At 41.5% G+C, this 13,343-nt stretch overlaps 1 protein-coding gene across 1 annotated transcript in view; it reads left to right on the forward strand.

The window, feature by feature from the left end:
* CHD7 (chromodomain helicase DNA binding protein 7) overlaps positions 1–13,343 on the forward strand; it is a 133,640-nt gene that overhangs the window by 40,599 nt on the left and 79,698 nt on the right. The window contains exon 2 of the mRNA XM_080611285.1: positions 1,406–3,263. Coding sequence (XP_080467411.1) covers positions 1,581–3,263 — 1,683 coding nt within the window. The 5' untranslated portion in view covers positions 1,406–1,580. The remainder of the gene's footprint in view (positions 1–1,405; positions 3,264–13,343) is intronic.

The following is a 13,343-nucleotide window of genomic DNA, read 5'->3' on the forward strand; positions in this document are numbered from 1 at the left end:
GATATTTTCTCCCTAAAACTTGTCTGGGACAAATTGCCTTCGGTTAAAATAGTCTGGCCTGGCATTTTGCATCCAAAGTGACTGAAAGCATCTGTCCTCTGCAACAAAATGCGAGATATGAAAGTACACACTTGTAAATCTTCTCTTTGGTCACTGATTAAGGAAAAGTTGGTAAGTACAGTCGCTACTATATTGCGACAAAGATGGAAAGCCAGTGTTTATTTGCTCCATGGACGGGCTTCCTTGACTGTTATCTTTAAAGTTTATTTTGAGATATAAGACAGAACATTTAAAATTCTGATCTTAAGAAGAAAAGAGAGCATTAGAGTAGTTCTGTTCATAACAAGTAGGTCCAGATAAAATATTTCAAGTTGTTGCGGGGAGAGGATGGGGGGGACACATTTCAGAGCATGCGAATATTCTCTGGGGAAAACCTAAACAGGAACCCTTTTTGAATCTACTCTGTTACTGTATGTTGCTTTTTCATTTTTTCCCCAAGCATTTTGTCATTTAAGTTCTTTCACCATTACTAATTCTCCTTCAAAATTATAATTCTGGACAGAACAAAACTCCAGTGAGGTCTTCGTAAGTGCTGTAGTTGCAGTTAGCGTGATTGCCTGAAGATGAATAATAGACTCCAGTGATAGTGTTCCCTGTTATCATCATGAGAGAAATTAGGCTATGGATTAAGAAATCTGCCCCCATCACAGAATGAAGCTTTTGAATTTAGTTTACTTACACAAGTTGAGCATATAGTTTTGCTTAAATGAGAAGCAGCAGCATCTTTTTCGGTTCACAACGTCATTAAACTGAGATAAACTGTGTGTTTAAAAAAGTAATAATATTTCCTAAATGCTAAGTCTCGGAGTTTGGTGTGTTTTAAAGGGTCATCTGTGTGCATTTGAAAAATCTGTTGTCCGTATAACTAACTTTAGTCCGTCGTAGGACTTGGTGCTTCTGCTTGCTCATCTGATTACACAGCTCAGGGGAATAAGGTTAAGGACATGCTGTTGGTAACTGGAGCGTTTTCAGGGCTTTAGTTCAGCAGATGGGCTGCTTGGCTATATTCATACATCTGCCTACCTGCTGTGGCAGCTGCTGCTGCTGCATGTTGTGTTCTTTTGTTCTGTTCTACCCAAGAAAGGAGCACTAGGAAGTGTAGTGAATGGATTAATTTAAGGTTAAGGCTAGTGTTTTCCTTGCTTCCTAACTCTCTATCACAATAAAGCTTCTGATAAAGCTAATGAATCCTTCGTAAAGTGAAATAGATTTTTAAGATATATTTCAGGGGCTGAAACTAGCTAGCATTGTCTAAAAAATAGCCAAGTATGGGTTTTATATATTGCCTGATGTTATTTATTTCAATATCTTCCTCTCTTTCTCTCCCTTCCCCCGCTTTTTCTAGGAGCAGTAACCAGACTTTGCCTGACACTGCGTGGTCCAAAAGAATTAAGGAAATATGGAATGACATGAAGGAGATTAGTTGAGGATTAAAGGCTTTGAGGACAAAACACCTCGCTGAGGTGAAGCACAGACTAGCATTCTAGTTGTAGCTCTGAGGAGCTGTGTGCTGAAAAAAGATGGCAGATCCAGGAATGATGAGTCTGTTTGGAGAAGATGGGAATATTTTCAGTGAAGGGTTGGAAGGTCTTGGAGAATGTGGGTATCCTGAAAATACAGTGAATCCTATGGGGCAGCAAATGCCCATGGATCAAGGATTTCCCTCTTTACAGTCGTCTCTTCATCATCCCCCTGCAAATCAGAATCAAGCCAAGTTGACCCATTTTGATCACTACAATCAATATGAACAGCAGAAAATGCACCTGATGGATCAGCCGAACAGGATGATAAGCAATGCCCCTGGGAATGGTATAGCATCTCCTCATTCACAGTATCACAACCCTCCAGTTCCTCAGGTTCCTCACGGCAGTGGTGCTGGTAGTCAGATGGGAGTCTATCCCAGCATGCAGAACGAAAGACATGGGCAACCCTTCGTAGACAGTGGCTCCATGTGGGGCCCACGGGCAGTTCAAGTGCCAGACCAGATACGAGCACCATACCAGCAGCAACAGCAGCAGCAACCACAACCGGCGCAGCCACCGCAGGCACCCTCCGGCCCCCCTGGGCAGGGCCATCCTCAGCACATGCAGCAGATGGGAAACTACATGGCTCGTGGTGATTTTTCAATGCAGCAGCATGGGCAGCAGCAACAGCAGAGGATGAACCAGTTTTCTCAAGGCCAAGAAGGCCTCAATCAGGGAAACCCTTTCATTGCCACCTCAGGACCTGGCCACTTGTCTCATGTGCCCCAGCAGAATCCCAGTATGGCACCTTCTTTGCGACACTCAGTCCAGCAATTTCACCACCATCCCCCCGCTGCTCTCCATGGAGAATCAGTAGCCCACAGTCCCAGATTCTCCCCTAATCCTCCCCAGCAGGGTGCTGTTAGGCCGCAAACACTTAATTTTAGTTCTCGGAGCCAGACGGTACCCTCACCTACTATAAACAACTCAGGGCAGTATTCTCGATATCCTTACAGTAACCTTAATCAGGGATTAGTTAATAATACAGGGATGAATCAGAATTTAGGCCTTACAAATAACACTCCAATGAATCAATCTGTACCAAGATACCCAAATGCTGTCGGATTTCCATCAAACAGTGGACAAGGACTAATGCACCAGCAGCCCATCCACCCTAGTGGCTCACTTAACCAAATGAACACACAAACTATGCACCCTTCACAGCCTCAGGGAACTTATGCCTCTCCACCTCCCATGTCACCTATGAAAGCAATGAGTAATCCAGCAGGTACACCTCCTCCACAGGTTAGACCTGGTAGTGCTGGAATACCAATGGAAGTTGGCAGTTATCCAAATATACCCCATCCTCAGCCGTCACACCAGCCCGCTGGTGCCATGGGAATTGGACAAAGGAATATGGGCCCCCGAAACATGCAACAGAATCGTCCATTTATGGGTATGTCTTCAACACCACGGGAGATGGGTGGGCACATGAGACCAAATGGTTGTCCAGGTGTTGGCCTTGCAGATCCACAAGCAATACAAGAGCGACTAATATCTGGCCAGCAGCTCCCTAGTCAACAGCAGTCTTTTCAACAGCAAATGCCAACCTGTCCTCCCATGCAGCCTCATCCAGGGATGCATCATCAGTCTTCACCACCCCCACATCCTCATCATCAGCCTTGGGCACAGCTTCACCAGTCACCACAAAACACACCACAAAAAGTGCCTGTCCTTCAGGTAAGCTACTTCCAATGAGTAGAAAATGTTTTATATTACTGTAAATGCATTTCAGGATGCTCTTGTTTGACTCCCCTGTTTGTTGCTGGTTATGTGGCTTGCTTGGTGCACAGAAGCTGAAGGTAAAATGAAGTTCAGGTAGCTTGCTAATGTTCTTACACTAATTTTTACAGGATAACATTATGGAGAGACCAAAATGTGGTACAGCAACAAGACAAGCTGAATAGCTGAGTTTTTTCCCTGTGTTGGTTCCTTTGAGGGGAAAATGGAAAGCATGTGTGAGAATTGTCATTTAAACTACTAATTTTTGTATTTGCAACTTGGAGAAAGAAGTGTGTGTTGAATGTGTTTGTTTTGGCCAAGCTGAGGGTTTTCTTTAAATCCTAAGGGAATGTTTTGTGGTTTTAAGTTAGAGCTGAGATTTTAACATGTGAAAAAATTTCAGCACTAAGTAATGCAACTGAGAAGTGATGGGGCAACAGTTTATGCAAGGAGAAGACAGCAGATGTGAATCATGGTCTGAAATCAAATCTTGAGGCTTAAATGAAATCTCAAATAGGATAGAAGTTTTATTTTCCTGAGTCTCTGGTCTTCTGGGTTATGAGGGAAACGTATTGCTTCCACATCATTTTTCAATTAAAAGCTAGAAGTGGTAAAACGTCTTGATCCTCTGCAGCTTAGCAGGTTTGGCTGCATGCTAGTATGTTAAGCTTCAGCTGAGAAAGTGTCTTCTGGGATCTTCACATTTGCCATTGCTTGTCTCTGGCTCTATTAGTCATCATTCATAGGTTTTGGTACTGAATGAATAGGTGGTCAAGATATCAGAGGTTTTAAGTTCATTAATTTTTTTTAACCCAGTCAGTAATTAATGCCAAGTAGCTCTGCCCATAAATATTTGGAGACAATTGTTGGAATGCAGTCATAATGATACGATGCTACAATAAGCTTAATAAATCATAAAAACAGCTGTCCCAGGCAGCGTCCCAGGCCTGTGCGGGAAGCAGCTGCTCGGCAGTCCCCTCCACTGCTGCCTGCCGGCTGCTCCTGTTAGCCGCGTCGCACAGCGTGAGCTGGCTCTGGGAATCAGATGGATGTGCTGCAGAAAGGCAGCTGACAAGGAGTGCTACATGGAGCAGCTCAGCAGCTGGGAGAGGCTTCCACATTCCCCCTGGAAGACAGGAGGGGGGAGCGCTGGAGGTGCCATAGGGTTGGGAGGCTCTGGGGAGGGAGGTCAGGGACCGAGCTGGGCAAGGGGAAGGACACTGTCTTACTGTGAAGGAGTAAGAAGCTCTCCTCTTGAAGGGGCAGACTGTCTTTCTCTCCCCTGCCCCCCTCACAACTGGTGTGAAATTTTATACCTGTGTTAGCCCTTCTTCTCCCCCCATCTCCAGCACAGGCTTTGTTTGGAGAACCTAAATTACAGTTCTCGCATGCATGTGGAGTTGTGTGTTCCTCCTTGAGAGAGCAGTCCTTGACAGTGCCCCTTGTGTTACCAGCTGTGTAGGTAAGCAGGATGAAAAAAGGAGCAAACTCAAAACTACACAAAAAAAAAAACAAACCAGGAGGATGAGTAGGTATTTGGAAAGGGGGTAATGACAGCATGGAGGGATCAGTACAGGAAGACTGAGGTTCAGAAAATGTAGTACAAGATGTTGTTTTTACCCTGAAACACATCTAGCAGGAAAAACTTGAAGGAAAATTGTAGAAATGGTAACATAAGACCTCTAAAATGGTGTCACTGAGATCCTACACAACCAGTGATGGGGGGCTGTGTGGGAAGGTAAGACTTGGGATTGACTGTGCCCTAAAGCTGTGCTGTTCTTCACTGGCATTAATTCCTTGTTTTCATTTGACCATTCAGTAAACCTTTTTTTTGGCAGCAAGAGGTGGTTTGGGAGGAGGAGGTTTCCTTGTAGAATGGACAGGCTTGTTAAACGTTCTTGGGACATTTCCCTTTAATCAGTGAAGAAGTAAAACATAGGCAGCTCAACCCTTAAATGAGCTGTGCAACCTATTCCAAAGTTCTGAACTGCAGATGAATAGCTTGAACAAAGGTAAGTGCCGAAACTAAATAATTAGAGGAAAACCACATGATAACTCAAGTTATTTGATTAAAATCAGTAATTCAAACAGTTGTAGCTAGCCAAGTAATGTCTCTGTTAGCCTACCTCAGTTAAGGTTTTATTTGGTAAAAGTTATTGTTAACATACCTTCCCATTAAGTAATTAGCTTGAGACCTGACTGTAGCAATGAAAGTCTTGACAGGCAGGCATTTCCCCCTTGAACACTGTTTGGATGAAATAAATATTGTTCAAGTCAATGAAAACTCAGCTCCTCCCCAGCCCCTGGGGAAAATGCAGATGTGCGGAACCCCTGCACTTCAGGCTGGATACAGAATTTGCAGCTCTCCTGTCTGCGTCGTGGTTTTCCCTTCATGTTAGTTGGCAGAAAACTGTTCACTGAAGAACAGTTATTTAAATGACTGGTTTGTTTTTATTTGTGTAAAATGTATCAACAAAATGAATATAGTCTGTAAAATGGAAATCACTCTGTACTTTTAAATCAACAGAAGCCATCTTAGTAATTATTTTTTGGTGATTTGAAGCTAGCCTTATCATGGGAAGGCTGTAATACTTGTGGTTAACCAAATTACTGTTTTGTTTTTAGATATATTGGAAGGAAAGCAAAGTTCTTTTGCTTTTAACTTGAAAGAAATTGCCATGTCGGTTCTACGCCTTGTTATTTCTTTTTTTGTGTGCAAAACTGCAAATTATTTTGGCTTGAAGACAGAGCTGGTGATTGACAGTTCAGCTTGTTTTGGTTAATAGCTGAAAACTAGACATGGTTATTAGGACCTCCTTAGCAGTGAGGTGCTGGCTTCAGTGCAATTTGATAGATGTCATAAGAACCACTGTAGCACTGGGACAGTGTGCTTGGTGTTTGAGGCCGCCTCTTGAAACATTCTTCAGCAAAAGCTTTTGGAAGAGCTTCATGGCCATGGGATGGGAAGGTGGGTTCTGCTGTAGCAAGGTAATTGGCCACAGGCAAGGAGTAGCTTGCTTGTTTTCACAGTGGAGGCGTCTGTGTTGGGCTTGTGCTCTCCAAAATACTCACAAATGATCTGGAGAAGTGTGAAAAATCAGATGGCGAAGTTTGTGCTGCTGTTAACACACTCAAAGCTGAATTGCAAGAGCCTGATGGTAATGAAACAAAATAATCAGAAATAAAACAGGAATGTCAATCACTTGGTCGTAAGCTGTGTAAGTTGAGATAGGGCCGGGAATATTTAGGTTGGATATGAGGAAAATGTTTTTCACAGAAAGTGTTTTCAAGCACAGGAACAGGCTGCCCAGGGAAGTGATGGAGTCCCTGTCCCTGGAGGTGTTTAGAAGATGTGTAGGTGTGGTGCCTAAGGACATGGTTTAGTGTTGGCCTTGGCGGTGTTACATTAATGGTCAGACTTGATGATCTTGAGGGTCTTTTCCAACCTAAAAAAGTCTATGACCCTATGTTGCTACATGTATGTGTGGTATGTCAGTGTGGCAAGTGCTGTGCAGCCCTGGGTCCCTTCCTCAGGCCTCAGAAAATACAGCAGCACTTGAAAAAGCACACAAGTGGGTGATTTTTGGGGCAAGGCTACAAGAGAGATGGTGAGAGCCTCTAGAATTGTGAGTGATATGGGTGCATGAAGAAGTTGAATGTGGTTGTCACCTGTTGTCTCCTTGGATTCTTTTCAGGTATTCAGCACATTACCAGGTGGTGAGCTCAGAACTGCACAGTAAGATGCTGATGGCTGAGATGTGCAGAAAAATGCATCATCATTTGATAAACATGAAGGCACCACATTTGGCTCAGCAGATCTGTGCTGTAAATAAGTGGCTGAGGATTTGTTACTGGGCACAGCTACTGCATGCATGTCCCATTCTTGTACCTTTCCACAGTCTTCTATCAGGGAGGGGATATCAGGGTTAGACAGGCCTCGGGGGGGGGGGTCTAACGCTATGCTGTTGCTCTTATCTATCATTATTTTCAGAGAACTGTGTTAGTGACAGAGCAAGCGTAGTTTTCCCTTCCAAAAATAGGCTATCCTGGGTGTGTTGTTATACATAACTTCTGATTTACCCACAGCTACTGTGTGGGCTGAAGTTTCGAATCCTGTTCAGTAATCATGTTTCACAAATGCCATCTACATTATTTATAGTCAAACGTAGGAATACTTAAATGACAAACAGTTATGGTACAACCTCCGTGCGTGACTAAATGGTGATGGCCACCAACAGTGTTGAAGGATGCTGGGTTACAGTGTCCAGCTTCTTGTGGAGAAGGAATTCGTTTTGTGTGTATTACTGGTTCACTGCCAGGTTTACTCTGCTGGCCTTACTCTGTGGGCATGTGACTTTGCTTTAAATCATAACTCATAGCGTGTTTGGTATGAACACATTCCTTTGAAATTTCCTGCCCTTCCTCCCTCGCTGGGGAAGAGGCAGGGAAAGTCCTGCTGAGTCACCAGCTGGGTCACCCCTGTCACAGGCTCTTCCTGTGCTTTCAAACCCTGCCTTGCTGCCTCAGTTTAATTTATGGTTCGATATACCTGAGTGGAGAGGGATATTAATGAAAACTACTATCAGCTTGAAGTGGTTTGATACAATATTCTAACCTGGCAGAGAGTCCAGGTTAAGTCAGTTACTGCTGGCACACTAAAATGAAATTTACTTTGTTCTTAGTATTTAATGGTTTAAATGCCTAAGAGTAGTAGGAAGAGACTGACTCCTTACTTATTTTCTTACTGGTTTTGCATAACCAATTATTCTTCAATGTGTGTCCTGTAATTTTATTTGGTAAGAAATTATATCATTTCAGGTGATTAGGATTTTCCCCATAAATTATTATTTATAAGCAGTGCCCCACAGTGCCAGAGAGAACTGTTAGCTATTTTATCCCTTGAGTGTTCAGCTTTTTGAGTATATTCCTGTCAATAAGCAGAACAACTCAAAACCAAAACCAAAACACACAAAACCACCATCCAACCAAACAAAACAACTTCTAAACACTATTGGGTTCTTTTTGTTTTGATACAGAGGCTATTTCACATTGCTGCTGGCTGGTCTTTTGGGGTACCATATGTGCAAGTTCAGCAAAATCACAGGGCTGCCCCTGGAAATTCTGTTCTCCCTTTTCAAGTGTTCATAGACCAGCAAACCAGTGTATGTTGGCAAGCTTGTTGGAGGTGCCAGACTAAATAGACTGGAAAAAACACTAATGCTGAGCCTTGATTGGTTTAAATTGTATATTATTTTTATATCTAGATAAGCATATGTGTCTGTGTTTATGTAAATTCTGTGTAAAAAATACCTAGAATGAATTAGAAATTACGGAGAATGATGAAAGAAAAGCTGAGAAGAAAATCCACAGTATTAATCTAAAAGTAAAAGCTGATAGTAGTAGTTTTTTCTTAAAAGTTTACAGGCTTCTGTTGCGTTTTGTTGAGGCTCTGAAGAACTCGTGTATGTGAGCAATGTATTCGGTGGGTTAATGGTTTGAAGAAGACCATTGAAGCTACCTTTTGTTCAGAGTATTGGAGTTATTTCACCTCTGGAATACACTAGTCTGTAATACTGATAATATAATCCATCTGTGAGCTAATTCACATGGAGATCTCAAAGGATATAATAATGAATATGAAATACTTTGTCTAACAAAAGTTTATGTTCTAAAGTTCTTCAGATCTATTCCGGTCTAACAGTTTAATATTAAACATATCTAAAGGCTTATTTCTTCCTCACCCTTGAGAAGGCTATATATGCTTTTGTAAATAAGGGGTTGCAGTGATTCTGCAGTGCAAAGGCCTTTGGGCCAGAGACTTGTTTTGAGGTGGTTTTGCTATGGATTATTTCTACATTATTACTGTCGATGAGGTACAAGCAACTTCCAAGAATGCTTCTTCCCTCAGATGCAGTGATTTGACTGTGATGAAAATAATTGTGCCATTAAGTTATCTCCTGGAGTTTTGGGTAAAGCCAGTTTGCAGTACTAGCATAAAAAGACAAGTCTGCATCAGCATACTGATTTTGTAGGCTTAAGAGTTACCACACTTACTCTTCATCATAAAGATTTTGAAAGTTTTTAGGATTTGTTGGTGACCTGGATGTGTTTTTTCTTGAAATCATCAGTATTATCTGAGGAATCGCCTAACTAGAAATACGTTTAACTTTATGCTACTGTTCAGTTACTTGGTACAGTATTCTTATCTGCTGATGGTGAGTTCCAGTGGGATTTGGCGATCATCTTATCCTCCCATGACAGAACACATTCTCATGTTTTATATTTATTTGGACAAATCTGAATCTGTTGTTTCAGAGCAGCTTTTTTTTTCCATGACTGAAAGCTGATAGGCTAATACAAACCCTTATGTCTGTATCATCATCAGCCTACGTAATCACAGGGGTGGAAAATAGGGGCAAATGAAAGGAGAAACGCTTGATTATTTTTTCTACATTTATTTTCTTTCTTTAACTACATCAGCAGTCTTAATAAGGAACAAGTTCCAGGCAAAGTAATAATTTCCTGCCTTTTTATTATGGATCCTCCTCCTTGTCTTCTGTCCTGCTCTTGCATGTGGAATTTGAGGAATCCATTTGGTTTAAACTAATCTGCCTTTGCTTATATCTTGAATGCAAGTGTCACAGACTTGTAGAAGTGTCCTTTCTTGTTTCCTCTCTGGAGAGTAAATGTCTCGGTTCCCACTATGATGGGACACCATCTCTTCAAAGTTTGATTTTTTTAACTGTTGTCTGTAGAGGTTTCTCCCTCATTTCAGTAAGCCGCTGCTTTTCACTTCTGAATTTTTAGATTTGAGTTATAATGAAAGAGCTGATGACAAAACAGTTACGAAACTAAATGCTGGCATGGTAGTTTGAAAAAGGGATGGTCTCACCTGAACAACATATCAGAATGGGTGGAGTTACCCCTCCTGTTCCTTTATTGTCTTTGAGAGCTTTCCTTTCTAGGTATCAGTGTTCTTCTAATTGGATAGAGATATACATTATCCAAGTGGTAATGCGGTCTGGATTTTGGGAGCAAATTGCAGTTTTGGTTTTTTTCTTTAGAGATGTCTTCTATAAATATTTGGTACCTTCTTTTGTCCACAGAGTTGTCAAGTTTGGTAGCTAAGGAGCAAGATTAACACCCTTGAATTTTTCATGGTGATTAAAGCACATGTCTGTATAGATCTTCCCTTGTTTGCAGGTGTGGTTTAAAGGTGGTGAAGCTGCTTCTTGGGAGCTGGCAGGAGCAGAGGGGAAAGTGTGGACAGGAAGCAGTGATGAAGGAGGGGGCAGCGAAAGGTTGAGCTGAGCAGATGGAGCAGTGCTGAGCAGTAGGAACAAGAGGAAATGGTCAGTGTCTGGGTTAAAATGGGGACAGAATTTAGGGAGTCACCCCACCTCTCCTGCACCAGCTGCTTGAGTCACCTCCGCTTAAGCCCTTGCCAGAAGTAGCCATTTGGCGCAGTGGTGCCTGTTCCTGCTCTGCATGCTGCTTCAGGGTGCACCTTTGAGTCACTGTGCTGTGGGCAGACAGTCCACTGACACAGCTTCCCAGCATTGCTGTGTGAACTCAGTAACGGTCAATATCTAATCTGCTTAAAAAAAATAATCCATGCAAATGAAGGTGGCTGAGGTCTGGGATACAGAACCTGAGCTCTGTCCTTGCGTCAGCATGCCCTATTGTTTGGTGAACTGGCTTACCTGGCCAGCTCGCTTCTGGCCAGGTCACGCATCTTGTCACTGTGCAACCACAATATTACCCAGGATGGTGATGTGGGAGTGGGAATGCTTGGTGGGAGAAAATGGGGACTGTCTCTTCTCTGGCAGTGAGCTTTCAGGCCCTTTAATGCCCTCATGTAGCTCAAGGTTCTATAGCAGAGCCCTTGAGTCCTCCCTCAAACACTGAGAAATTAAGACTTCCATTAGAAGTCAGAGTTTAGTCTTGTTTCATTGAGTTAGTGACAAATTGGTCACATTCCAACTTATCCCTAAATTTTTTTTAGCTCACCTTTTGATCCTTTTTTCACACAAACATGAATGAATGATTTGATTTCGGATGTGTGTTTTTCTTTTGGGTTTGTTTTTTTTTTTCCCTCTTCCAACTGAACTGTTTGTGGGTATTTTGTAACTGAAGAGGTGAAAGAGCATCCCTTTTCTAGCAAAGAGAGGCTGGCATAATTTTGTTAGACGTGCATTGAAATGAGGAAAGATGCCTCCAATACCTGTCAATGAATTGTTTTCCTTGAGCACTCAGTGGGATTTTTTTCTTCAACATAAGAGAATAGTTCAGAAGCATGAAAAGTTAGAAATAAAAAGACTAACTTCTTGGTCTTCCTTATGAAGAGACAGAACTGAGAGATAGGATGGTTTAGTGATGTGAATGTGGGTTTGATCTATAAACTCTGGAATTTACATTCTTTCTGATTTTGCTGACATTGAAATATATCCTATTTAGTTAGAATTTTCTCAGTTACTGGGCAAGGTTGGTAATAGTGTTGCCCCTGTTTATGAAGAGAAACATGTAGAAGATGGGCATAAAATTTGTAATTTATTCAAAATCCAAATTCATAGACTTCCAGATCCCAGTTCTCACTTGGAGATCTGTTGCTCTTAAACATACCACCTCTCTGCTCTCCTCGTCACTCCTTCCAATATTGCTCTTAAGAGTTCAGCTCAAGAAGATGAAGATGACTAGTCCAACAGTTCAAAGCAGAAATCCCACTTCTTTGTATAGGAACTTGGTAATTGTGGAGTCTAACCTGAGAGTCATGCAGTTACACAAAATGTTCAAGAAAACAGGTGGATCTCTTTCCAATCTTCCACTGTTCGATTTGGGAGGAATCTTTGTTCTTTTGCTTCTGTTGCTGCATCATCTGTTCATCCCTGAATCAGTACCAAGGACCTGGATGCAACTCCCTCCTGTACTCCTCCTCAGTGATTTTATTGTACTAGCCAAGCTTAGGAGACAGCAGGTAATGTATTACGCTAAACAAGCACAAAACCAAAGAACTTCTGGTAGCTGGCTCATACTGCATAGGTTGCTGCTGTATAAATTAAATATCAAGAAATCAGAACTTCTGGAGCTTAGTAGATTCCTGTGGAATACTGATCTTTTATTTTTGGAAAAATTGCAAATATTTTCTTTAGGAGTGCAACACTTACTCTTCAGTATACAGCACCAAATGTATCTGTGCTATATTGACATAACATGTTGATGGGAGTGCCAAACTCTTCAGTTACATCTTTCACTTTCCTATATTTTGTTAAATGTAAACTCTTTGTTATTTTAATCAGGATGGAAATTTTCCTATGTAAGGCAGGAGTTCCTGATGGAATATATACCCACCTACGGCAGACTTCTTTCTTAAAACAGACTGAATAATCAGTTGAATCAGAAAAACATCAGTCAATTTTAATTGCACTAATTAAATTGTGTTTTATTATGTCTCTGTAATGCCCACAACCAAAAGAACATTATGACAACAGTAACTGAGAAGTTAATACTTCTATAGATATTTGGATTTAGTGTTCCTGTAAGAAAAGAGAGAGGACTCATAACAACCTTCATAACAAACTTCCTACTATCTAGTAGTCAATATCAACTGTTTTTCCACTCTCCTTTTGCATCTCCTTTCTCTCCAGATGGCCCTCTGTCCACTTGCATTCTGGTACTTCATATCTTTTTTGGCCCTGTAAGACTCTGATAACTGTGATAATACTGTAATTTTCCTTACGTGTGAGTGCTGAATGATATGAAGTGCTTTATTTTATTTTTGGAAGAAATCTTTTTGTACCAGCCAGTTGTTTCTAAATATAGTGGGGAGCTTATAATATACAGCACATGTTTGAATTTAAACCAACAGTTTACCATAAAGAGTTGACATCACAGTTTATTTGTACAACTGTATATGGAATATATAGCCATTAAAACTAGTCTGAAACTTTGGGCTTTATAGTTGTTATTTGTATCTCACTTGGTTAGTGGGATATTGCAGATGTTTACTCGGGCAAGCATTGTCTGTTGTGGACATAGGAA

The sequence above is a fragment of the Psittacula echo genome (genome assembly GCF_963264785.1).
Source record: "Psittacula echo genome assembly, chromosome: 2".
Classification (NCBI taxonomy): domain Eukaryota; kingdom Metazoa; phylum Chordata; class Aves; order Psittaciformes; family Psittacidae; genus Psittacula; species Psittacula echo.